At 41.9% G+C, this 26,972-nt stretch overlaps 1 protein-coding gene across 2 annotated transcripts in view; it reads left to right on the top strand.

The window, feature by feature from the left end:
• LOC126243098 (serine/threonine-protein phosphatase 6 regulatory ankyrin repeat subunit B-like) overlaps nucleotides 1–26,972 on the top strand; it is a 280,149-nt gene that overhangs the window by 81,101 nt on the left and 172,076 nt on the right. For both annotated transcript variants that reach the window (XM_049948139.1, XM_049948138.1), the window contains exons 6-8: nucleotides 1,767–1,862; nucleotides 24,456–24,554; nucleotides 24,652–24,747. In XM_049948139.1, coding sequence (XP_049804096.1) covers nucleotides 1,767–1,862; nucleotides 24,456–24,554; nucleotides 24,652–24,747 — 291 coding nt within the window. The remainder of the gene's footprint in view (nucleotides 1–1,766; nucleotides 1,863–24,455; nucleotides 24,555–24,651; nucleotides 24,748–26,972) is intronic.

Below are 26,972 nucleotides of genomic sequence, written 5' to 3'. Positions count from 1 at the left end.
CATAGTCATACCAATATAAAAAGCTGTGCAATGATTCCAGCAGAGCTGGTAAATGACATGGCTGCTTTCACAAGTGGCCTGGCCCCTGATGGGGTAGGATAAATCTGACATGTCTGCAATAGGAGGTGCTGGATGGGTGGATTAGCACCTGGATCTTCCACAGGAATGTGATCCTTGTGTCAAGGGGTTGGGATCGGGAGCAGCATAGGGGTGGATTGGACGTTGTGGAGATCGGGTGGGTGACAGTACATCACTTTAGGAGGGGTGGTAAGTATCTTTGGCAGGATGTCCCTCATTTTAGGGCATGATGGCAGGTAATCGAAGCCCTGGCGAAGGATGTGGTTCAGCTGTTCCCTTCCAAAGTGGAACTGGTTGATGAAGAGACACTCCTTTGTGGCTGGTTCTTGGGGGTGTTTGGAGGGTTGGGTGTGTGAGGGGAAATGGTACGGGAGATCTATTTGTGGATTAGGTCTGGGGGATAGTGGCTGCCTGTGAATGCCTTGTTGAGACCCAATAATACTGAGCAAGGGAGTTCTTATCACTGCAGATATGCTGTCCCCAGGTGCCCAGGCTGTATGGGGGATATTTTTTGGCATGACAGTGGTGACAGCTGTCGAAATGCAGGTACTGTTGGTGGTTGGTGGGTTTGGTGTGGACAGGGGTGCAGATGGAGCTGTCGGAGAGGAGGAGGTCAACATCTAGGAAGGTGGGATGTGGGGTTGAGGAAGACCATATGAAGTGGATGAGAGAGAAGGTGTTGAGATTGTGAAGGAATGAAGATAGCCTGCATTGGACTGGAGTATAAATCATGAAGATGTCAACAATGAACCTAAACCTGACTAGAAGTTTGGCATTTTGTTACTGCTAGGTTTGAACAACATGAAAGTGTTATGGAGATTCTGTGGGAACTCAGCTGGGAATTCCTGGAGGGAAGCCAATGTTCTTTTCAAAAAACACTATTGAGAAAATTTAGAGAACTGGCATTTGAAGCTGATTCCCAAATGATTCTATTGCTGCCAACACAAGTTCCACATAAGGACTATGAAGATAAGATACAAGAAAATATGGCTCATATGGAGACATGTAGAGAGTCATATTTCCCTTGCTCTATTTTCGAGTGGAACAGGAAAGGAAATGGCTAGTATGGTACAGGGTACCCTCTGCCTTGCACCATGTGGTGGCTTATGAAGTATGTATATAGGTGTAGATATAGATTCTTACAACACATTCTCCGCTCCCATACGTATCCCAATCTCCACCTACACTAACATACTGTCTACATAACCTTCAACCAACAGTCCCCCCCCCCCCCCCCCCATTTCCCATCATCTCCTCCCCATTCTTGTCCTTGCCAACTCATCCGTCTGTATTTCCCCTCTCCTCTCCTTTATTGCTCCTTTTTTCCCCACCCCCTGCCTCACAACCTCCTGCTGCAGTGCTTGTTGGCATTCTAGTCCCTGCAGACTCCACCAAACAGCATTTGTCTCTCTCCCCATCCATACACTACTGCCCCTTCCCCTTCCCCACACACTCCAGATTGCTGCTTGGATCCCATGTGATAGCTGCATTTCAGCCTGAGACGCTGGAGCTGGCAGTCGTGTACATGAGGTGTGGTTACTTCTGTGTATGAATGGTGTGTATTTCTCTTTTGCCGGTGAAGACTGTGGCCGAAAGCTTTGTGTATGTGTCTTTTAATTGTGCCTCTCGGTAACTCAATGTGTCTCATTAAGGAAATGATTTAGTTACAGTCTCTAATTTTATTTCAGGAAACATGGCTGCTGTTAGAGGCTGGAGCTAGTTTTTCACATTATAGTAAAGATGTGCTTAATCAAATTTTACATGTGGCCATAAGTTGTTATGAGGTAAGGCAATAACCACAGTTTTCAGCACTGTTTATAATTTTATATATTAATTATTTTCAGTTACTTGTAAAAAACAATATATAACTTGAGCTTTTATGTTTTCAAAATAGCATCTGACACAGTTAAAAAATTAATACTGAAATGATAATCATTTGATATTGTCAGAATTTATATCTTTATTTATGATGAATTTTGTGATATTTCTCTGCAGCCCTCTTGTAGGTGACAGGAAGTCTCTTCAGTTTCGATGATATGTCATCTGGGGTTTAGAGAGTATTTTCAACAGCTTTCCAAATGATTCGCAATTACACACAGAATGTACTGCTTCATAATAATCATTGCATTAAATTTTCTCCATTTGTTATACAGCTGAAATACAAAAATGGGGGTCAATCTGTAGTCACATAATAAAAATACACAGTGAGCAGGAAGCAACTATATAAAAGAGAAAGATAGCAGCTGAGGTGTCAGGCAAAGTCCTCCTCAAAAACACTTTGGGGCTGGATATGGAAGAGGGTTGATGGGCAGGGAGGGGGTGTTTGATAGCCTTTGGCTAAATAATGTCATCAGAAATCTCAGCTGCAAATTATCTATTTTTATATTTCTGTTGTTGAGTAGTGATCTATTCTCAAGTTGACATTTACAGAAATAGTTCCAGCTGTATTGAGGGCTGTGAACTGTAGCAGATATTTGTGGCTGGCAGTTCTGATAATTCTTATGTTTCAAATACAGATGATAGGCTCATGTGGAATCTATCTGAGATGGCTCTGTTGTATGTATCTGTCTTACTGAAACTGCAGCACCATGAAGGCAGCATGCAATGAACATCACATTGACGTGAGCTATACTACATGTTCACATATGCAAATGATTACATCTCATGTAAGGTAATTAGTTAGTTGCATTCTCCACAGATCATTTGAACGATTCTTTGCTCAAAATAATATTAAGTCAGTTTGAAGGATATGCATTCATGATTAGTATTAACATTAATTAATGTGTAGCTTTGTTAGGTCAACAGCGACAAATTCAAAATGTCTGTTTGCACTAATTGTGATCAGATCTGATCTAACTTTAAAATGTGTGCCACCTCAGATACAAATATGTGATCCTCCACCCTTTAAGGTAGGTCTATAGTAAGCATTTGCACATTCACATGATGGTAGCACAATAGGCTGTTTTTCAGTATCTCTACACCATTGTTCTAGCTTACCACCATGCTGGTGAACATTTTTGATGTACTACACGTTTTGTTGAAGAATAGATAATTCCAAGAAAATTTCTATGGGATATGCCCACACCCCCCCCATGAACCATGGACCTTGCCGTTGGTGGGGAGGCTTGCGTGCCTCAGCGATACAGATGGCCGTACCGTAGGCGCAACCACAACGGAGGGGTATCTGTTGAGAGGCCAGACAAACATGTGGTTCCTGAAGAGGGGCAGCAGCCTTTTCAGTAGTTGCAGGGGCAACAGTCTGGATGATTGACTGATCTGGCCTTGTAACATTAACCAAAACGGCCTTGCTATGCTGGTACTGCGAACGGCTGAAAGCAAGGGGAAACTACAGCCGTAATTTTTCCCGAGGACATGCAGCTCTACTGTATGATTAAATGATGATGGCGTCCTCTTGGGTAAAATATTCCGGAGGTAAAATAGTCCCCCATTCGGATCTCCGGGCGGGGACTACTCAAGAGGACGTCGTTATCAGGAGAAAGAAAACTGGCGTTCTACGGATCGGAGCGTGGAATGTCAGATCACTTAATCGGGCAGGTAGGTTAGAAAATTTGAAAAGGGAAATGGATAGGTTAAAGTTAGATATAGTGGGAATTAGTGAAGTTCGGTGGCAGGAGGAACAAGACTTTTGGTCAGGTGATTACAGGGTTATAAATACAAAATCAAATAGGGGTAATGCAGGACTAGGTTTAATAATGAATAAAAAAATAGGAGTGCGGGTTAGCTACTACAAACAGCATAGTGAACGCATTATTGTGGCCAAGATAGACACAAAGCCCATGCCTACTACAGTAGTACAAGTTTATATGCCAACTAGCTCCGCAGATGATGAAGAAATAGATGAAATGTATGACGAGATAAAAGAAATTATTCAGGTAGTGAAGGGAGACGAAAATTTAATAGTCATGGGTGACTGGAATTCGTCAGTAGGAAAAGGGAGAGAAGGAAACATAGTAGGTGAATATGGATTGGGGGGAAGGAATGAAAGAGGAAGCCGCCTTGTAGAATTTTGCACACAGCATAACTTAATCATAGCTAACACTTGGTTCAAGAATCATGAAAGGAGGCTGTATACATGGAAGAAGCCAGGAGATACTGACAGGTTTCAGATAGATTATATAATGGTAAGACAGAGATTTAGGAACCAGGTTTTAAATTGTAAGACATTTCCAGGGGCAGATGTGGACTCTGACCACAATCTATTGGTTATGAACTGCAGATTGAAACTGAAGAAACTGCAAAAAGGTAGGAATTTAAGGAGATGGGACCCGGATAAACTGAAAGAACCAGAGGTTGCAGAGAGTTTCAGGGAGAGCATAAGGGAACAATTGACAGGAATGGGGGAAAGAAATACAGTAGAGGAAGAATGGGTAACTCTGAGGGATGAAGTGGTGAAGGCAGCAGACGATCAAGTAGGTAAAAAGACGAGGGCTAATAGAAATCCTTGGGTAACAGAAGAAATATTGAATTTAATTGATGAAAGGAGAAAATATAAAAATGCAGTAAATGAAGCAGGCAAAAAGGAATACAAACGTCTCAAAAATGAAATCGACAGGAAGTGCAAAATGGCTAAGCAGGGATGGCTAGAGGACAAATGTAAGGATGTAGAGGCTTGTCTCACTAGGGGTAAGATAGATACTGCCTATAGGAAAATTAAAGAGACCTTTGGAGAGAAGAGAACCACTTGTATGAATATCAAGAGCTCAGATGGAAACCCAGTTCTAAGCAAAGAAGGGAAGGCAGAAAGGTGGAAGGAGTATATAGAGGGTTTATACAAGGGAGATGTACTTGAGGACAATATTATGGAAATGGAAGAGGATGTAGATGAAGACGAAATGGGAGATAAGATACTGCGTGAAGAGTTTGACAGAGCACTGAAAGACCTGAGTCGAAACAAGGCCCCGGGAGTAGACAACATTCCACTAGAACTACTGATGGCCTCGGGAGAGCCAGTCATGACAAAACTCTACCATCTGGTGAGCATGATGTATGAGACAGGCGAAATACCCTCAGACTTCAAGAAGAATATAATAATTCCAATCCCAAAGAAAGCAGGTGTTGACAGATGTGAAAATTACCGACCTATCAGTTTAATAAGTCACAGCTGCAAAATACTAACGCGAATTCTTTACAGACGAATGGAAAAACTGGTAGAAGCCGACCTCGGGGAAGATCAGTTTGGATTCCGTAGAAATGTTGGAACACGTGAGGCAATACTGACCTTACGACTTATCTTGGAAGAAAGATTAAGAAAAGGCAAACCTACGTTTCTAGCATTTGTAGACTTAGAGAAAGCTTTTGACAATGTTGACTGGAATACTCTCTTTCAAATTCTGAAGGTGGCAGGGGTAAAATACAGGGAGCGAAGGGCTATTTACAATTTGTACAGAAAGCAGATGGCAGTTATAAGAGTCGAGGGGCATGAAAGGGAAGCAGTGGTTGGGAAAGGAGTGAGACAGGGTTGTAGCCTCTCCCCGATGTTATTCAATCTGTATATTGAGCAAGCAGTAAAGGAAACAAAAGAAAAATTCGGAGTAGGTATTAAAATCCATGGAGAAGAAGTAAAAACTTTGAGGTTCGCCGATGACATTGTAATTCTGTCAGAGACAGCAAAGGACTTGGAAGAGCAGTTGAACGGAATGGACAGTGTCTTGAAAGGAGGATATAAGATGAACATCAACAAAAGCAAAACGAGGATAATGGAATGTAGTCAAATTAAGTCGGGTGATGCTGAGGGAATTAGATTAGGAAATGAGACACTTAAAGTAGTAAAGGAGTTTTGCTATTTAGGGAGTAAAATAACCGATGATGGTCGAAGTAGAGAGGATATAAAATGTAGACTGGCAATGGCAAGGAAAGCGTTTCTCAAGAAGAGAAATTTGTTAACATCGAGTATAGATTTAGGTGTCAGGAAGTCGTTTCTGAAAGTATTTGTATGGAGTGTAGCCATGTATGGAAGTGAGACATGGACGATAACTAGTTTGGACAAGAAGAGAATAGAAGCTTTCGAAATGTGGTGCTACAGAAGAATGCTGAAGATAAGGTGGGTAGATCACGTAACTAATGAGGAGGTATTGAATAGGATTGGGGAGAAGAGAAGTTTGTGGCACAACTTGACTAGAAGAAGGGATCGGTTGGTAGTTTAACGAAATCGGACGATGTCGAATTCGTTAAAGAATGAATAATAGATTTTATCTTTTTGCTTTTAAGTTAAGTTTCTTTCGTGCGAACTTTGTTGTAGAACCACTCTCTTAATTTCGTGTGGTAATAAAAAATTTTACTTTCTTAAGGATTACGTACATTTAAAGAAAAATATTACGTGCACTCATATTAACTGGATAATAATATTTAGTTGAGAATTGAGTCCTTTTGATCATTCGGCCTTGGCATACACTTTCCTGATGCAGTGGGTTTTTTGTTAAATATTTTTACTGAATTTTATCCCGGCAATAGCCATAGAACACAAGATTATCTCTATCAGCAGAAAATGTTTTAATTATTGCCAAGCCGATATTTATCACTGATCAAACCTACTTCACTACGCATTTGAGTTATTTTAAAGAACCAAACTGTTTAAATTTCAATGTTAACTAACATTAACTATCCGCCTACGAATGCACAAACGTATAATTAATTCAATTCTTATCAGCCACTGGATCACTGAAAAGGAAGAACAATTTCTTAATTCACTATTGATTTTTTATGCATCTGTTCCCGATTTACGGGTTTGATAATTTTTTAAATGTGCCGCCTCTTCAGATCTGCGATTGTTGGTCGCGGCACAGCCCAGCAACACCGCTAAAAAATGCTGAAAAATTCTTAAAGAAATTTTATAGATGACGTGGGCAAGCTAATTTACATAAATAATTCACACTTTTGATAAATACTGATATATTTAGCTCAAACAACAATTCAACTCACATTAATTCGTAACACATCGTCTAATGGCGGCTAAGTCCAGACAGAGACAAAAGAAGTCTACACATTCGTTAAAAGCTTCTTCACAGCGACCTACCTCGACAACGTCTGATCAGAGACGACCAAAGAATACATAATGTTTAGTCCTTATATAGCATTTCCCGACTATTAACATTTCTTTGTAAATTATTCTTTTCTGGCAAATTTTTATATCGCTGATACCGCAAATACTGACACATTTTACATTCACATAATAAATACAGAAAAATTCCTATCCTAAATACAGAGAAATATTACAATAAAACATAATGAAAATAACAAACGTATTTTATACCACATTCAGTAATATTTTTGTTGAATAATTACGATGTATATACAACTTGCCCAGAGCGGCGTATATGGTACAAATAAACTGTGAAAATGCCAGGGAACGTTACATTGCCCCCTGGCAGCATTTGGCAAAGAGTTTTTTACACTTTGACACAATGGTGCCAGTAATGTTCTTTATACTTCTGTATGTTTTACGGAATGGCTCTTTTATTTAGTCCCAGGGTTATATAAGTTCATGGCTCCCCCATTTGGGCGTAGGCAAACAGGAAACCTGGGCAAAACTGTGCCGGAGCCCAGCCATCCCAGTTGGTTTATAGTCAATATTGTCTTTTTAACACTTATACATTTGAATTAAATTAGCAGTTTGTCACAAACGGGGTTACACAATTACACAATATCACAGTCACATACAGTTCAATGGAAGGTTTTTTGTGTGTGATACTATTATTCTTGTGATACACTACAAAGTCACTTGTCCTAGGATATATCACTCACGGACATACATAGTAAATGTTCAATGTTTATCGAAATGAAGTCATTAACATGTTATTCAGTTTATGTGAACATTTCACAAAGTCAATAATGTTGTATTTGGTGAGCGGTGCGGAGTGATTGTTGGGCGGCGCTCGGCGCGGCGCGCTGACTCCGTGTAGGTCACCGCCCCCGGCGTTGACAGCTACGGCGCGGAGGGGCGTGGCTGTCTGGTCTGCTACGGGCTGCTGTGGCCGCTGCATAGCTGAAGTAGCCGGATGCGCTTTGGATATCAGCTCGCCCGTACGACGTCTTCTCGCGGTGCTCCAGGAAACATGCAACAAGCTCACAAACAGTGTACTATCCTTATAGGCATTTTTCCTGCTGTGGGAAAGAATGCACACAGTTAGTGGTAGTTATTACTCAGTAGGCCTTCACTAGTCTGGTTTGCACAATGTATCGTTGTCTCAGTAACACTTTTATGGGCACACAATATTCTTCACCATGTCATGACTTGTCATTAGTCACACGCAAGTTTTCACCTTAGGACAAAATCAAAATGTATTTCTGTAGTCAATGCGCTTTCCTAGCGTCCCTTGACACACAAAGAGTTAAAGTTTGACACTAAGTTGATCCACCGTCCGTTATCGGTTCACTGTTCGTGTCGTGCTAGTTCCTTGTCCACTTGCACACACGGTGATGATACAGTTTTTTATTACTTATACACAACTACTCCGTGACGTATTGCTGCAGGTTTAACAGTCACTGTCTGTCTCTGCCGCACAATACTGCACTTTTGTTAAAGTTCCTTTATTTCTATTTACAATGTCCGCTGCTCAATTTTGTTTGTAACAGCACATTCGTAACTCTTTACCAAGGTGTGAGATTTGCGTACATGGTAACAATTACTCAAAATTCGTATTAGTTTGCCCATAGTCATCTATATTCGTGTTCGATTAGATTTTATTTGTGCATTCCAGCCGGATTCAGGCATATTGTTCAATAACTCCTTTGTACTCATGTCACACTTTACTATCAACGTCCTACGTAACTACAGTGTAGTCTCTGTAGGCAAAAATTTACTTGGACTGTATCTGGCTAGCTCCTTTTAACTGATTGAATATGCACATGCTTCAATTGAAGCTTCTTTGTGCGTAACTTTGCGCTACATAAATTTGCAACAAGTTTGCCTCCCGTGGTGCCCTCGGGTCACTACTGGGTGCATTATTTTCTCTGATAACATTGGTGAGATAATAAAGTTCTCAGGGCATCATATTACTGATATTATTCTGGGTTCGAGTCTGTCAATCTGACAGCTACACATATATACATACATACACATAATAGAAAAGATTGTGCCAAGAAATATTTCAAATTTGACACACATATTGGAAATTATGTAGTACACTAACTAATCCTTACTAAAATGTTCTTCTTGACTGAACTTTGTCACAGCTTAACACTACAAATAATTGCACTAATCAGATTATCTGTGCAAACATTTAGAGCATGGTTTAGATAACACAAATTAAAAGAGTACATAACATAAATATCCATACACATGAGAAAGTCAGTCAATCATATTCTTATAACTAAACACTTCTACACTAGTACACATTATCTCTAAAGATCACACATCATTAATGTTCATTTTACAAAAGAGTGGTGTCCACATAGGACTATTAGTCTTTTACTGTAGGAATGCTTTTACATCCTTACGCGGATACAGTCCCCGTACTCTCCCTGAGTGGGGATCTGCTAAGAGATAGCTACACTCATGTGGCACACTTACTACTCTAAAAGGTCCATTGTACACCAATTGCCACTTGCTATTCTGTTTCAAGGATGCCGAGGACTTAGGATGATTGCGTAAGAGTACCAAGTCCCCAACACTAAATTTTTTGGTTATTCGTCACATGTCGGTTATATTTTTCTTTCCTTTTCTGAGCGCAACTGGTAAGGTTGCACCCTGCTTTTCTTATCTTCCATCTCGTGTGTTTATATGCAATGTATAACCTGAAAAATGTATTTAACTCTCCAAATGTTCTCTCTACTATTTCCTATTCGGACCAAGGAATGGAGTATGAGGCTCGACAGTAAGTTTTGTGAGGCTTTACCTCGATATTGTACTGATATCCCTTAACAAATCTGTATAATTAAATAATAACTGGTACCAAATCCTGCTGTTGCATAGAGTTTAAATTTTCGGACTGTGATACTTTGTTCACAAGTGCGTCCACATTTACTTTTAACTATTCACCTTGTACATCAGGATAATAGAGATTCTGTCCTAGACAATGATTGTCTAAATGTAGTATCGACTGATTCCTACATTTTATATTAATAGCATTACATTTAGGTACAGGTACCTCTCCGGATCTGAGCATGGACAATTCTATTCTCCTACCAGCATTCATCAAACTTAATTTTCCCCGAGAAAGGTCGATTATTGCGTCCCTTTCTCTTAAAAAATCTACCCCCAAAATGCAGGCTACCTTTAAACCCTTTACTACCAGGAATGAGCTCGCTATGGCTTCTTCCCCTATATACATCTCTACCTGCACTTGGAGTTTAATTATTTGTCGCTGTGCACTTATGGCTCCAGTGACTTTACAATTATTCACAGGAAAAGTCAGCATACGCCTTTCCTTCCCCAGTACCTTGAATAAGTCCATACTCATAACACTGACAGTAGCACCTGTATCTACAACCGCTTGCACATCAATATTATTAATTTTGATCTCTATTATCGCTTGTACTTTGTCTTTGTGCTCCTTTATGCATGTGGATGGTTCAGTTATTAGTTCGTCTCCCATCTGTACCCCGTCATTGTACCTAAGGATACAGATTTTGTTCGGCGTTTTGTTCTGTGTCGGGCTGCTCTCACTCCAAACCTCAGCCGACGATGGAGAGCGTATCTCGGCTGCATCTAGTTTGTTGAATTATTGCTAGTGGATGGGCGTGGCTGCTCTGTGTCACTGACCTCCACTATGTGCACGTTGTGTTGCGTCGGCCGCCACGGTTGCGCAATTGGCGCATTTTGTGGTGGCGGTCGGTTATTGTCGTATCTTTCACTGTTTTGCCGGTCCGGACTGGGCCTCTGGTTCTGTGGCCAAGTTCGGTTTGCATCATTTTAAGTGTTAGTGTTGTACGGCCCCCTGGCATTTTTCCATCTATGATTGCTTGGTGGGCCTGTTTCATACCGGTCATCGAACCTCCTCTTTCGGTCATTATTCACCGGCGGACTATTGCCGTTCCGGTCTCTACCTCTATTTCCGTTTTGTGCATACTCTTGTCTCCTATTATTACCTCCGCAGTTTCCATTACTTGGTGGAGGCGTGTTATTTCTACCATTTCTATAACCGTTTCCGTTATTTCTAGCCTGTTCAGAGGCTGCCTTAACGTCCTCCTGAATCAGGTCAATTGAGTCCAGAACAGACAAGAAATGTTCCATATCATTTTCAGGCACGTGTATAAGCTTTTCCTTTACATGTATCGGCAAGTGTGATTTCAAAAGTCTGATCAAATCCCGGGATGAAATCTGTTCGTCCCAGTAACGGGTCTTGTTAATGTACTTCTCAAAATATTTTCGCAAATTGCCTAGTCGTGGAGAATACGGCTCTGGATTATATACCTCCTTCCGTAATCTCTCTTGAATACATGTTGACCAATATTTGGCCAAGAATGCCTTCTCAAATTGCTCATATGTATCACAACTGTCAGCTGCTTCGGTTGCCCATAATGCAGCATCTCCTTGTATGTATGACATAACAAACTGTATTTTCTGGGTATGACTCCAAACGCTAGGCAAAATGTTTCTAAATCCCTTGATAAACACTACAGGGTGAACAGATTTCTTTTCCGTTGTAAAGATCTGAAACTGTCGGTTCCTAATCAGGCTTTCTTCAATCACTACCGTGGAATGACATTTATTTGTTCCGCTTACATTGGTTGCCTGTTCTGTCTCGCAGTCGCAATTTTTTACTGCAGTATTTATATGCCTATCATTGTTGGACCTGGCTGGCGTGACATACGCCTGCGCATCGTCATGCCGCAAGCTTAGCTCCATTTCGGCAAGACGGCGGTCCACACTCCGCTGCCACAGCGGAATGTCCTTTTGCACTATCTTTTTAAGATTTTGCACATCCGCAGTTGAGTCCACCTCCCTGGCCTCAATTGCGGCATGCACTTTCTCATCTATTTCCTTTGTGAATTTACGTTCTACTTTGTGCACTTGTTCGATCACTTTGTCCTCAATTACTTGGGTTGTGTCAATTTCTAGTTGTTCGACCCTATTAGTCAGGACACTGATTTCCTCTACGATATTGGCGTTAGCCACTTGAATACTGTCTACTCTTTCGCTTAATTCATGCACTGTTTTGGGTATGGTTTCATATTTTTGTTTCAAACTAACTATGTCACTTTGCATAACTTCTAAAGTTTGCATCAACTGCAAGTCCCTTTCATGCAGGCGTCGGTCACGCTCTGCTTGTTTAGCATCACGTTCTCTATCGCGCTCTGCTTGCATACATGCAAATTCAGCTACCAATCTCTGGTCACGTTCTGCTTGCATATGTACAAATTCAGCTTGGAAATTGAGCATGCGCTCGAACATAACTCTTAATGATTGCACTTCTGACATCACACCACTCTCTGGTCCGTGTCCAGTGCTTGCAGATTGCACAGAATTTCCGTTATCAACTGAATCACTGGGTGGCAGTGGCAACATTTCTTGCCCTTCTGCCCCCAGATTCTCACATTGTACTTCCTGAACTACGTCACTAACATTACTTTGTGTCCCACTTTCCAACTCGGTATCACTACTTACTGACTGTTGCTCATTATCCATATTGATATCTTTCTGACTACGCAGTCTAACCATAGTAAACAAAAGAAATAAAATCTGAACTAAATATCCTAACACTCAGGTTTCACTGACATAATCACACAAGAAATGGACATTAACTAATACACACTTACTATATACTACAATGACTAACTACCTAAATGTCCTGTTATTTTAAAACAAAGTACTAACAACAAGCACACCACTAATGATCCGAGAACACTGCACTGAGGCTACTTTTCTACCCACAGGACAACTACACTGTAGCTTTACCTTTTGGTGATCTATCTTGGGTGCAGCTGCCCCCTAATATTGTGGTAGGTAATTAATTTTTCAAAATAATGAGCTCTCTTCTTCAGCTTGCCTCTGGATACATAGTGTTCTCATGCAAAAAATCATACACAGGTATTACCACACAATATTGGTTATGAAATACATAAAATACATAGAAAAATTATTAAATGTTCTGCAACAAAGTTCGACTATATTAATTCCCTAGTTATCTCACGGGTATTTAGTGGCCACTGCATATTCGAGCCCCACGTTGGGCGCCAATTTAACGAAATCGGACGATGTCGAATTCGTTAAAGAATGAATAATAGATTTTATCTTTTTGCTTTTAAGTTAAGTTTCTTTCGTGCGAACTTTGTTGTAGAACCACTCTCTTAATTTCGTGTGGTAATAAAAAATTTTACTTTCTTAAGGATTACGTACATTTAAAGAAAAATATTACGTGCACTCATATTAACTGGATAATAATATTTAGTTGAGAATTGAGTCCTTTTGATCATTCGGCCTTGGCATACACTTTCCTGATGCAGTGGGTTTTTTGTTAAATATTTTTACTGAATTTTATCCCGGCAATAGCCATAGAACACAAGATTATCTCTATCAGCAGAAAATGTTTTAATTATTGCCAAGCCGATATTTATCACTGATCAAACCTACTTCACTACGCATTTGAGTTATTTTAAAGAACCAAACTGTTTAAATTTCAATGTTAACTAACATTAACTATCCGCCTACGAATGCACAAACGTATAATTAATTCAATTCTTATCAGCCACTGGATCACTGAAAAGGAAGAACAATTTCTTAATTCACTATTGATTTTTTATGCATCTGTTCCCGATTTACGGGTTTGATAATTTTTTAAATGTGCCGCCTCTTCAGATCTGCGATTGTTGGTCGCGGCACAGCCCAGCAACACCGCTAAAAAATGCTGAAAAATTCTTAAAGAAATTTTATAGATGACGTGGGCAAGCTAATTTACATAAATAATTCACACTTTTGATAAATACTGATATATTTAGCTCAAACAACAATTCAACTCACATTAATTCGTAACGCATCGTCTAATGGCGGCTAAGTCCAGACAGAGACAAAAGAAGTCTACACATTCGTTAAAAGCTTCACAGCGACCTACCTCGACAACGTCTGATCAGAGACGACCAAAGAATACATAATGTTTAGTCCTTATATAGCATTTCCCGACTATTAACATTTCTTTGTAAATTATTCTTTTCTGGCAAATTTTTATATCGCTGATACCGCAAATACTGACACATTTTACATTCACATAATAAATACAGAAAAATTCCTATCCTAAATACAGAGAAATATTACAATAAAACATAATGAAAATAACAAACGTATTTTATACCACATTCAGTAATATTTTTGTTGAATAATTACGATGTATATACAACTTGCCCAGAGCGGCGTATATGGTACAAATAAACTGTGAAAATGCCAGGGAACGTTACAGTAGGACATGCTTTGAGGCATCAAGGGATCACAAATTTAGCATTGGAGGGCAGCGTGGAGGGTAAAAATCGTAGAGGGAGACCAAGAGATCAATACACTAAGCAGATTCAGAAGGATGTGGGTTGCAGTAGGTACTGGGAGATGAAGAAGCTTGCACAGGATAGAGTAGCATGGAGAGCTGCATCAAACCAGTCTCAGGACTGAAGACCACAACAACAACAACATGCCCACACCTGTGTGGTACATTCCATCTTCTGCATACAGGATGAGGAAATCCCAAAAACTGTCTAAGTTACTCTTAAGGGAGGGGAGCGTGTTGTCATGGTTTTTCCTAGTCCTCCTGTTTATGACAACAGGTATTTGACCACATGTGGTGCCCACCCACCCGCTGTACTCTCAGTAAGTCCATCAACCTCCCTTTCCCAGTCCTGTTAAGATGCAGACTATACCTGTTGTAGTCCCATCACCCGATAGTCCCCACTGGCACCATTGTAATGTATTCCTGATCAGCAGTCATCAGCACCATCTCCAGCTGCTCAATGACTTGCCATAAAGCACTGCCAAAATGAGGCCAGTCATGCTGATGTAACAGCTAAACCATTCTCACATTGCTGCCACCAGTTAGGGAATCATCTTATTCAGTTCACCACTGATGTGGTATATCTTGTACCCATCCAAACTGTGCCCTGATCCACCCACCGTCACTGCCTGATCATCTTTTTTGAAATTGTTACACAAGGGTGCTAAACCCTCAATCATCTGGTCTAGCCCAACACTCAAAAATGTTGGTAATCTGATACTCCTCCCATAACTTCTTCTGTAACTGAAGGCCAACACCTCTTCCATGACTATTACCTGGCAGCAGTGCTCTCACCCTTTGAAGGAGAGACCAACACCAGCCACATCGAAGCACTGAAATAATTCGATAGTGAAAGTTGAAAATTTGTGCCAAACTGGGACTCGAACCCAGATCTCCCACTTAACATGAGCAGTTGCCTTGGCCATCTGAACATGCTTCCCATCCAACTCAGATTCTCAACTTGTCAATGCTAGTAGCATCCACTGTCCTTTCACATACTTGCTCACACCTAGACCTGTATTCCTGCTAGAGGCACAGATTCTATTCAGGCATCTGCACTGAAATTATGAAGACAATCATGCCTACAGATATACTTCACAGGGTGGTTTGTATTAACATCTAAAACCCCCCCAGAGCAATGTAGGTGATGCTGAGATGAGTAATTTAATACAAGACAGAGGGGGCTAAAACTTTGGAAATACCCCAAAAGTGGATGACAAATATTGAACTTGTGACATCACCATGTAACGTACCTACCCATACATCAAGCATCTAGGCTTGTTGGTCCTACCCTCACTGTTATGGAAAAATACTACACATCGCTCTGCTAGGGTACTCTTTTCATTCTTGCATTACCTGATGCGATATGATAGTGTTTATGGTAGTGGTAATTTAAGACTACGATGAATCAGTTTACATTTATAAATACAGAGTAGCATAGAAGAGTGATGTGTAGCAATGCCCCCTACCAGCGAGAATATGATCGAGAAGCCCAACTGCTGCACGTGTGGCAAGCTATGTCATCTAGTGACATCACACATTCAGCATTTGTCATCTGCTTTTGGGGTATTTCCCACCATTTGCAGCCCCATGTGTCTTACATTAAACAGCTTGTCTCAGCATCGTCTATGTAACTTCAGGGTTTTTTTAATGTATATATGTGTGGTGACTGTTCTGTTGGACACGTTTGACAGAATAGACACAACACAAACATGGAATAGTCTCTTCTACCTAAGATTTGCTACTTCCCTATCATTTGCTACTTCCCTATCCTTCCTACTCATGTGCAGAGCCTGCTGCACATTTCATACTTGTACACCATCTTGAAGCACCTCTCCCTTCATGTCTGGCAGCTGGAACCTGTTGCTGGTAGACACAGCAAAACTGTCAGACCATGCACTCCTCCTGCTGGCCTTCCTACCAGCTTCCAGTTCACAACAACACCCCTCACCACTGCCTTCCTGAATCCTCACACTCTCTCTCCGAGCTTGATCCAAATGTGCCCGAAGAGTACAGATCTTCCTTTTGTGCTCCTCTGTTGACCTATTCCTGCTGCATATTTTGCAGTTCCAGGAGAGTGCGTTGGTGACTTCTCCAGAGTTCTCCCTGGTATGTCCCTCCCCCAGCCCTCTTCCACTGTAGTGAAACGATTTACTGTAGTTCCCATAATTCATCCCACTTCTTACATTCTTATGACAGCTCCCACAGTTTTCACTCAAGGTCATACAAATGATCTATAGCAAAGGAAAGATATGGTAAATATTTGAAACTAAAGGCTATTATAAGATATATCCGTTTATTTCAGTATAAAAAGAATGTAACCTCCAATAATGTGCTGAGTTCACTACCAGTGCAAGATAAGTGATGTCACATGAATGTAAATAAAATGCTGGGCACATATATATATCAAGAATTCAGGGATGCCAAATCCTCAGAACAAAAATTATGTATAAAAAGGCATGTGGTTGTGTACAACTCATAACAGGTGTTGGGTTCAGAAATTCAGTATAAAAGTAAACTTTCAATACAAAAATCACAAAATATACTGCAAAAAGTATTCAAAATGTGAAACAAAAAAAATTGTATATAATTAAAATTTACAATAAAAACTGGTTTTTACAAGCCCTGTAAGTGGGTAAGGCTTACAGAGAAACTGAGGGAACTCATTCCATATCTTTAGGCCACAGGGTTACCAGTTGCACAAACTTGAAGATCAGTTTAAACAGGTAGATGCAGTATTTCTTGACTGGAAGCACAGCACTCATTATCAAAAGTTCAGTTGAATGGGGCGTCAAAGAAAATGTGTGACTGAACTGAGGATCTCTCGGTAGAATGCACACAGTTTTTTATCTAGCATGGAGAGTCATCAACACATGTGTAAGTAACTTCATATGTATCCCATGGTAGTTGGTTGGGACCATTACTGTTGATGTTGTATATTAATAACTAGCAGCCGATATTAAAAGTGACCTCAGGATTTTTGCAAATGTTGCATTTGTCTATAACGATGTACTAATGTAAAAAAAAGGTGTACAAATTAGATGTTGATAAGATTTCAAAGTGCTGTAAAAATGAACAATTTGGTTTAAATGTTCATAAACATAAAATTTTGCACTTCACACAAGGCATGCAAGTACACCCAGAACTTCATGAGACCCCACACTGTTGAGAACAGCTGCCTTTCAGAAATTCCATAGCGTCTCTTGTGCTTTGATAGCATCCAACTGGCAAATGAAAGAGTGCGGTGCCCCATTGTCCCTGCTACATTCACTCTCTGGAACAACATCCCACCCACACCAAAATCCAAGCATAGTTGCCAGGCAGTAAGGCAGCATCATGTCAGTATGGTATAGAATTTTGCTATGCCACAAACTATCTTTTATTGTATTGAAATCATCCTCACAATTTTCCATTCTAGACATGACACATTCTTCTTTAGTAGCCTACTGTCTTGAAGAATTTAAACAATGATTGTCAACTTGCAGTAGAATGAACACAATCCCTAGACATGATATAACTTGTTTTCAGTTTTGGATGGTGGCACACTCTTCTATCACAGCAAGATTGTCAGAGTTAGGTGTTGTATCCTCTGTCAACAGTTCATATCCTAAAAAGTTGAGTTTGGATTTAATGAACACACAACTTTTTAGTTTTAATTTTATTCCTTCCACCTGAGTGTGGAGAAGACTTCCTCAAGTGGGCAACAATGCTCTTGCCACTTAGTGGTTGCTACTAAGATTCATTAGTGGTTGCCCTAGTATGTGGTTTAGTGGCCATATGAACACTGCTATGGACACAAACAGACCAAATGGCACCATTTTGTATGAACACAGTTTACCTTCATAGGGAAACACCATGCACTTGCAGCAGTTTTCAGTAAGAGGGACTTGCCACAAGCCAGTAGTCAGGCAGTGCTGGACATTAATCACGTGCCTGAAGTTCTGAATCAGCTCATCTATGTTACCAGGATGATATTTTTTCAGCACTGAGATGCTTATTTAACTGTCTTGCAGCCAATACAGTCCTGGCTGTATTGTCTTTGTTTTTAACTACAAATATTAGATTACACTATTAGTTTCTGCTGAGTTCAATGATGCCCCACACAAGCTTTTAGTGTAAACTCACCCTTACTTTATCCCTGTTCACCATGGGTATAGGATATGACCGTTCTTTAATAGGCTCATTATTGCATATGGTACACAAAATCAACAATCTTCCTGGGTTTGTCTGAGACCACATCCTGCTAATCACACAATAACAGGAAAGAGCGGGCAGTTGACTGAGTACAATATTGCGAGACAGATGTGTGCATGTGATTGAGTGTGTGTGTTTGTGCACAGGTGCTCCCTACAAGCTTGAAAAAGGAAGTGCATTCTGAAAGCTAGCGAAGCTTTGTACCTTTTGTTTGTCTACCTGTCAATGATGCAGCACTTCAACCTTTCGGTGAGTCATCCCCTTTATTCCTAAATAACTCATAATTTTCAACCATAACTTTCTGCACATTATTATACCGCCAAGTGGCTCCTTTAATCCAGACCTCATTCCACCATCCTTCATTACTGTTTTCTTTATTTAGGTTCCCTCTATTGTCCATCCATTTCTTTCTCATACATTTCTTTCCTCTCACCTTTGCGACACACTTTCCTCACACCTGTCAACATTTTTTAACTCCCCCTACAACCACAAGACACCTTTGCTCACCTCATCCAACACCAACGTCTCTCCTCAATGCTGTCCCCCGCCACCCTCCACAGTGGACCCTTTCCCTCACAAACCTGGTTATACAAAACATGTTTCCATGGCACAGGCATCCCTGAACCATTTCACTCCCTCCACAAAATACTGTTACAAAGCAATTCCCATTACCTACACCTCATCACTCAAACTGAAATCCTGGCACTTCAACATTTGGAAGAACATTCAAAAAACCACCTCTACAAGTTATCCAGCATGCTGACATTCTACTCTCACCTCGGGACACCATTGTCCAACCCCCATCCTACCCACAGTGTTTCTCCTTGTCAACCCCTCATAGCACCCTGATTCTGCTTATTTGACATTTTCAACTAACCATGTCCTCCAAAGCCCCCTATCAACACTTCATGAAATCCAGAGCCAAAACAATCCCAGATCACTATTGTTAAACTCTCCACCAAAATCCTCACCCCACAGAAGTTTCAGTCCTATCCAAAGGCCTGACATTAAGCCCTGCATATAGGATTGAAAGACCTTGTGAAGGACCTACTCTCCTTCTCCCACTTCATACGGTGAAATGCTTCTTTTCCACCAATCCTCCAACCAAAGCCAATCCAATCCCAGCATCAAACTCTGCCTGTCCCAATTCATACCACAATCCAACCGTGACCCTCCCACACTCTCAGCTAGCTGTCTCCTGGTCACCTTCCAGGAATTCTTAACTTCCAACCTGACCTCACTACCCTTCCCCAGGCGACTCTCTAAGAACGACAACCTTTCAACAGAAGGAAGGACTGCCCTACACAAACTAAAAATGGATCCTGACCTGATCATCTTCCTGGCAGACTAAGGTTACACAACTGTCATGATGAACCAGAGTGACTACCTGGCAGTGGGCCTCCAGCAGTTGGCTGACACCTACACCTAAAAGTTCTGCCAAAGTGATTCCATCCCAGAAGTCCAACATAACCTCCAGTCCCAGCCGAAACCCTTAGGTCCTTCCCAGAACCTCTATCCTGAATCCATCTCCCTACTCACCCCAACGACAGTCTACACACACACACCTTTTACATGCTACCCAAAATCCACAAACCCAACAATCCTGGGTGCTCCATTGCTGCTGCTTACAGTGCCCCCATCAAAAGACTCTCGGCCCTTGTTGATCAACATTTCCAACAAATTGTCCAAAACCTAGCTTCCTGTATTAAAGAAAAACCACTTCCTGCACTAGCTCTCCACCATCCCTACACCTTTAGCCGCCAGATCCCTACTTATTACTGTTGAAGCAACATCCCTGTGCACCAACATCCTTTGTGCCCATGGCCTCCTGTGATTGAACACTACCTCTCCCAGTGCCCTGCGGATTCCAAATTCACCACTTTATTCCCTGTACACCTAACCAATTACATCCTAACCCATAATTACTTTGTCTTTGAAGGGAAGGTATACAAACAAATTTGTTGCCCGACCATGAGCACCTGAGTGGCACCCTCCTATGCCAGCCTCTTCATGGGCCATGTAGAGGAAAGATTCCTAGCTTCCCAAGACCCCAAATCCCTGGTATGGTTCAGGTTTATTGATGACATCTTTATAATCTGGACCCAAGGCCAGGACACCTTACCCTCATTCCTACACAACCTCAACACCTTCTGTCCCATCCAATTCCCCTGATCCTCCTCCACCCACCGTGCCACCTTTCCAGATGTCAATCTCCTCCTCCCAGATGGCTCCATCTACACCTCAGTCCACATCAAACCCACAAATCACCAACAGCACCTGCACTTTGACAGCTGCAACCCCTTCCACACCAAAAAATCCCTCCCATACTTCCTGGCCACCCATGGCAGATGCATCTGCAGTGATGAGAACTTACATGCCCAGTATGCTGAAGGCCTCACAAGGCCTTCACAGACAGGCAGTACCCTCCAGACCTAATTCACAAACTGATCTCCCATGCCATATCTGCATACACACCTGATCCTCACAGGTATCCCAAGAACCGACCACAAAGAAGTGTCCCCCATGTCACCCAATACCACCCAGGACTGGAATGACTGAACCACGTGCTTCATCAGGGCTTTGATAACCTATCATCATGCCCTGGAATGAGGGACATCCTACCCAAGTTACTTCCAACCTCTCCCAGTGTTGTGTTCTGCCACCATGCCAACCTCCACAACATGCTAGTCCATCCCTGTGCCAAATCCACCCTCAATCCCCTGCCAAAGGGATCATACCCCGGTGGAAGAGCCAGATGCAAGACCTGCTCAATCCACCCATGCAGCACCACCTACTCCAGTCCCATCTCAGGCTTATCCTACCCCATCAGCGGCCAGGCCACCTGTGAAAGCAGCCTTTTTATATACCAGTTCTGCAGCAGCCACTGCGCAGTGTTTTACATTGTTATGACAACCAGCCAACTGTCATCTAAGATGAATGGCCATTGCCAAACTGTTGCCAGAAACAAACTGGACCACCCAGTGGCACAACATGCAGCAGAGCACATCATGCGAGATTTTAGTGGTTGCTTCACAACCTGTGTCATCTGGATCTTCCCCACTACCAACAATTTTTTTGAGCTGAGCAGATGGGAGCTATCCTTACGTAAAATCCTTTACTCTCTTAACCTTACTGGACTAAACCCAAGGTAACTTGCTACCTCCCCCCCCCCCCCCCCCCCTGCCCGTAAGTGTGCCAGGAACCCTACCCGATTTGTATCTCCACATCAGCTAGTTGTGTGCTGTTATCTCAAACCCTAGACTGTGAAATCATGTGTCCAGCAGTCTGCCACCTGCCCCCTCTACCTGACCCATAGCTAGCCCAGAGATGACTCCCTACTCTCCCACAAGCTGCTAGACGCTTTCCCTCAACCCCTTCCCTGTCTCCTGCCTCTCTCCATCCCTCACCCTACTCCATCCCACCCACCCCCCTCCCCCCACCCCACCCTGCATCATCCCAGTACTCTCACTGTGAGCCAGGAAAGAGCTGGCAGTCGACTGAGCACAATGTATGGAGACAGATGAGTGCATGTGAGTGAGTGTGTATGTGCGTCTGTGTGCATGTATTCCCTACAAGTTTGAAAAAGGGCATGAATTCTGAAAGCTAGAAAAGCTTTGTACGATTTGTTTGTGTACCTAACAATGACACAGTGCTTCTGCCTTTCAGTGAGTCATCTCCTTTACTCCTAAATAATTAATAACTGAAATAACTCATCCCTGTTCTCCATCAATCCCTTGGTATCATTCACCCTATTTCTAAAGTTGTCAGTTACATCTGGGCCACTAATACTGTTGTCCATGTGTATGCTAGTTGCCATTTTTTCACCAGCAAGTGAACATTTAAACTTCACTCACATGCTATTTGCCCCAGCATTTAACTCTATAAACCAGTGCTGGTAATGGATGTCACCTGCATGTTTGGCCTAGCAGTAATGCAACACATTTCTTCTGAAAGCAGGTTGCTTTATTTAGGATGTGAGTAAAAATATTTTTCTCCACTCTCTTACCTACAAAACCATATTTTTCAACATTAACCCTGTTCCCTGTGACAGCCTTATGCCACTTTGCTGGGAGAGCCTGTATGCCTGCATGGTACCACTCTACTGGTCAATGTCAGAGCCAAAGTCTTGTCTCCCCATCATCCATGTATTGCTTCCCAATAAGTACATCCTTCATTGGGCTAAACAGATGGACATTGGTAGGTGCAAGATCCGGGCTGTAGGGTGGATGAGGAAGAACAGTTCATTGAAGTTTTGTGAGCTCTTCTTGAGTGTTGTATACTTGTGTGAGGCCTTGAGTTGTCATGGAGGAGGAGAATTTCGTCTGCATTTTTGTGGTGATGAACACACTGAAGTCATTTCTTCAGTTTCCTGAGGGTGCCACAGTATGCTTCAGAGTTGATCATTACACTACAAGGAAGAACATAAAACAGAATAACTTGTTCAGAGTCCCAGAAGACCATCACCCTGACTTTACCATCTCAGGGTGCAGCTTTGAACTTTTTCTCTGGAGGAAAGGTGGTGTGGTGCCTATCTACGGTTGCTGTTTTGTTATCAGTTTGAAGCGATGAACCTATGTTTCATTACCTGTAATGATGTTCAACAAAAAATTGGCATGATCAGCCTTGTAACACACAAGCAACCCCACACAGGTGGCCCTTCATTGCTCATTATGGCCTTCTGTTAGCCTTTGAGGAGTCCAGTGGGCACACATCTTTGAGTACTCCAACTGGTAGACAAGTGTGTCAGCACTACCAACTGGGATGTCCAGTTGTTCAGCAAGGAGTTTGATTGTGATCCATCAATAACTTCAAATGAGAGTGTCTACACATTCCAAGGATGCAGGAGTCACAGCTGTGTGCAGCTGACCTGCATGCAGGAGATCGGACAGGTTTGCACAACCCTGTTGCGATTATGACTGATGTCTCACCCAGTGACTCACTGTGCTATTTTCACTGCCAGATCTCTGTAGACATTCTGCAAGCACCTATCAATATCTGCGATGCTCTGGTTTTCCAACAAAAGAAACACAATGACAGTTCTCTGCTTTGAGTATACCTCTGTTACAGATGCCATTTTGAAGACTACAAATAGCACTGTAAAGATGAATGAAATCAGTATTGGTGTCAGTCGTGTTGAGAAGCAGCTGAAATCATTAAGATTGAACAAAATTCTACGGCCTGATGGAATACTAGTCAGATTCCTTACTGAATTTGTGGCCAAGTTAGCCCCTGTTCTAACTATATTGTATCATAGATCCCTCAAACAAAAACCTTTGCCCAGTTCTTGGAAAAAAGCACAGGTCACACCCGTCTACAAGAGGAGTGGTAGATGTGATCCACAAAACTACTGTTCAATATCCTTGACATCAATTTGCTTTAGAATCTTAGAACATATTCTGAGCTCAAGCATAATGAGTATCTCAACCAGAATGACGTTCACCATGCCAACCAGCATGGATCCTGAAAACATCCTATGATGCCATGTTATTTCCCGTACCAGGAATTCTCAGGGCAATTTTTTTCAAGTTTAAGTGGCCACACTGAAATCATAGAGAAGCTGTAAATCAGATAAAGTGATGCAGTGTCAACAGACACAGAGAAATAAATATTGACTTAAAAAAAATTCTAGTAAATGTTAAAATCTACAATGTGTCATGGGTGCACAGTACCCATGCTGGTATAAATCTTTCTTGGTACATGCATTCATGGTTGATTTCTGTGGTTGTCTCATACTCTGTCTTCCGTTTTCAACAGCTAGTACATAGGTTGCTTGCTCAAGGTGCAGATATAAATGGCAGATATAGGCCTAAACACAGGAAGTCAACAGTAAATGGCCACACAAGAAGATGTTTGGTGAGTTAAGATTCTGTTTATTGTATAATGAGTTCTTTTCTAATCCATTATGTATGTTCACAATAGACTTTTTTTTTTTTTTTTTTTTTTTTTGCAGGAAGGGGCAGTGTCAGACTGTAATTCAGACACAGGCCCATTAACAACAGACTTGTCAGGACATTCTCCAATATTTGAAAACCTTTGTTGTCCAAAGGTAAGCATCTGCTTTATGGTCATAATGGCAACTATCGAGAACTTTTTTAAAGGAAGAGAGTCATCAACAAATACAAAAATTCAGACTTCTATTGATTGGTAATAACATATGTTAATTCTGATAACTTCAGAAATACTTTCTCCCAATCTTTTGTGCCTTTTTTATTTCAGTGTTTAGCAGGTAATGAACTAAAACAGGAGCAGTTACTTTGATAATCTGCTAAACAATATGATCTAGTTTGTGACGAGGTGATTAGTTACTTGTTCCATATACCACATTCATGATGAATACTACAATGTGGAGTTTATCAAACAGACAACTATTCTATACATGCTGAAGTCAATGTAATTTTGACTGAAAAATGAGGGAAATACATAGATGGAAAACTCTGACCTTCTATGACAAAAATAAAGTGTCTGATAGACAGTGTTTACAAATATAGATTTCTGTTTTGGTCAGCAATGAGCATCTTCAGGTCTTGATGCTGATTTACTGCTTCAGTTTACAGAGCTGTTTGATGCCAACATAAGCCAATCATGACACTAGTTTCACAAGCTATGACCAATCATGGATTAAAACAATGATCCAGGAAGTATAGTATACATTTCTTTTTTTTCTATCAATGACCAAAAAACTTGTGGTCCTCAGACTACCAGTTACTGTAAACTGAAGTAGAAGATCAGCACCAAGATTTGAAGATGATCAATGCTGATCAAAGCTGGTAGTCTAAGGACCAAAAGTTTTTGTGATCATTGATAGAAATAAAAGAAAATTGTTCTGTTAAAAAAAGTTGTCAACTACAAACTTGTGGTTATCACATAGAATCAGTTGGAGATAACACACACACTAAGTATCGAATATGCATTTATTAATCACTGATACGCAACAAACATGGCAGTAGAACAAGTCACATGCCGAAAGTGAAAACTAGAACAAAGCAGTCCAAAGAAGCAAAAGTCACACCACAGAGACACCCTCCCCCCCCCCCCCCCCCTCCCAGTAGTGCGGATTACGGCGGAGGGAAGCTACATTACAAAAATTCATAATCTTGGTCCCAGTGCAACGGTTTTAGGCGGCAGCTGGCATGGGAAGTGGGGGCGTCGGTGTTGGTGGTGCAGGGGTCCCATGATTCCAACAGCTGCATAGGTGGAGTGAGCTGTAGGCAGGTTGGTAGTGTCGGGAGGCAGACTGATGAGTGCCCATGCCGGTTTCAGTTGATTAACAGACACAGTCTGTGGCCGTCCATGTAGGTGGATGAGAAACGTGTTTGTACTGTGATGAGGGCCTGAATAAGGAAGCTGCAAGGCTTCTTGCACAGTGTCATCCCACAACATCTCAAAGTTGCACGGAGCAAGGTCCTTGGGGATGAACACAGGTGGGGTGGGGTGGGGGTGAGGAAGGGGGTGTGTGAGGCTGTGCGATGTTCATATGAACCTGTTCAACCAGGGCGAGAAGATCCTCGGTTGCAGCTGACGGTGAATCTTCGAACGAACTCAGTAGGAAGAGTTCACCGTATAGAATCTCAGTGACTAAGGCATTCAAATCTTCTTTATTGGCCGGGCGAATACTCAGCAGGACCCATGGGAGGGCCTCCAACCATAGGCCACCATGGCACATTAGCCTGGCCTTGAGTGTGAGGTGCCACTGCTTGACCAGGCTGTTTGCCTGTGGGTGATAAGCTGTAGTGTGAAATTTGGTTACGCTGCAAGGTTCGCAGAGTCGTGCAAAGAGGGCAGACTCAAACTCGAATCCCTGGATGGTCGTGAGAGACAGGGGACAGCAAAGTGAGTGAAAGACAGGGGACAGCCAAAGCTAGCAACCCTGCCGAGATGAAAGAACGGGCAACGGTTTTGGCCACAATGTCAATAAATGGGACTGCCTCGACCCAGCGGGTCACACGGTCAATGATTCAAAAGATGTATGTGATGCATCCGTAACCATCGGAAGGTGGGAGGGGACCAATGACATCGATATGGACGTGGCAGTAATGCCCCTTTTGAATGTCAAACTTTCCCAATGGAGGTTGAGCATGCCTGCTGACTTTGCTGCACTGGCACGGGATGCATGCACAGCTGCAACTGCAACAGTCAGGCTTCACGCCAGGCCAGACGAAGCGCTCCATAACCAGCTTTCACGTGGCTTGCATCCCAGGCTGGGCTAAACCGTGCAAGGCAGTAAAGACCTTATGGCAAAGAGTGGTAGGAACGAGGGGGCGGGGTGTGCCC

The sequence above is a fragment of the Schistocerca nitens genome, chromosome 1, assembly GCF_023898315.1.
Source record: "Schistocerca nitens isolate TAMUIC-IGC-003100 chromosome 1, iqSchNite1.1, whole genome shotgun sequence".
NCBI classification, from domain to species: domain Eukaryota; kingdom Metazoa; phylum Arthropoda; class Insecta; order Orthoptera; family Acrididae; genus Schistocerca; species Schistocerca nitens.
This window is presented reverse-complemented; position numbering and strand designations above follow the sequence as displayed.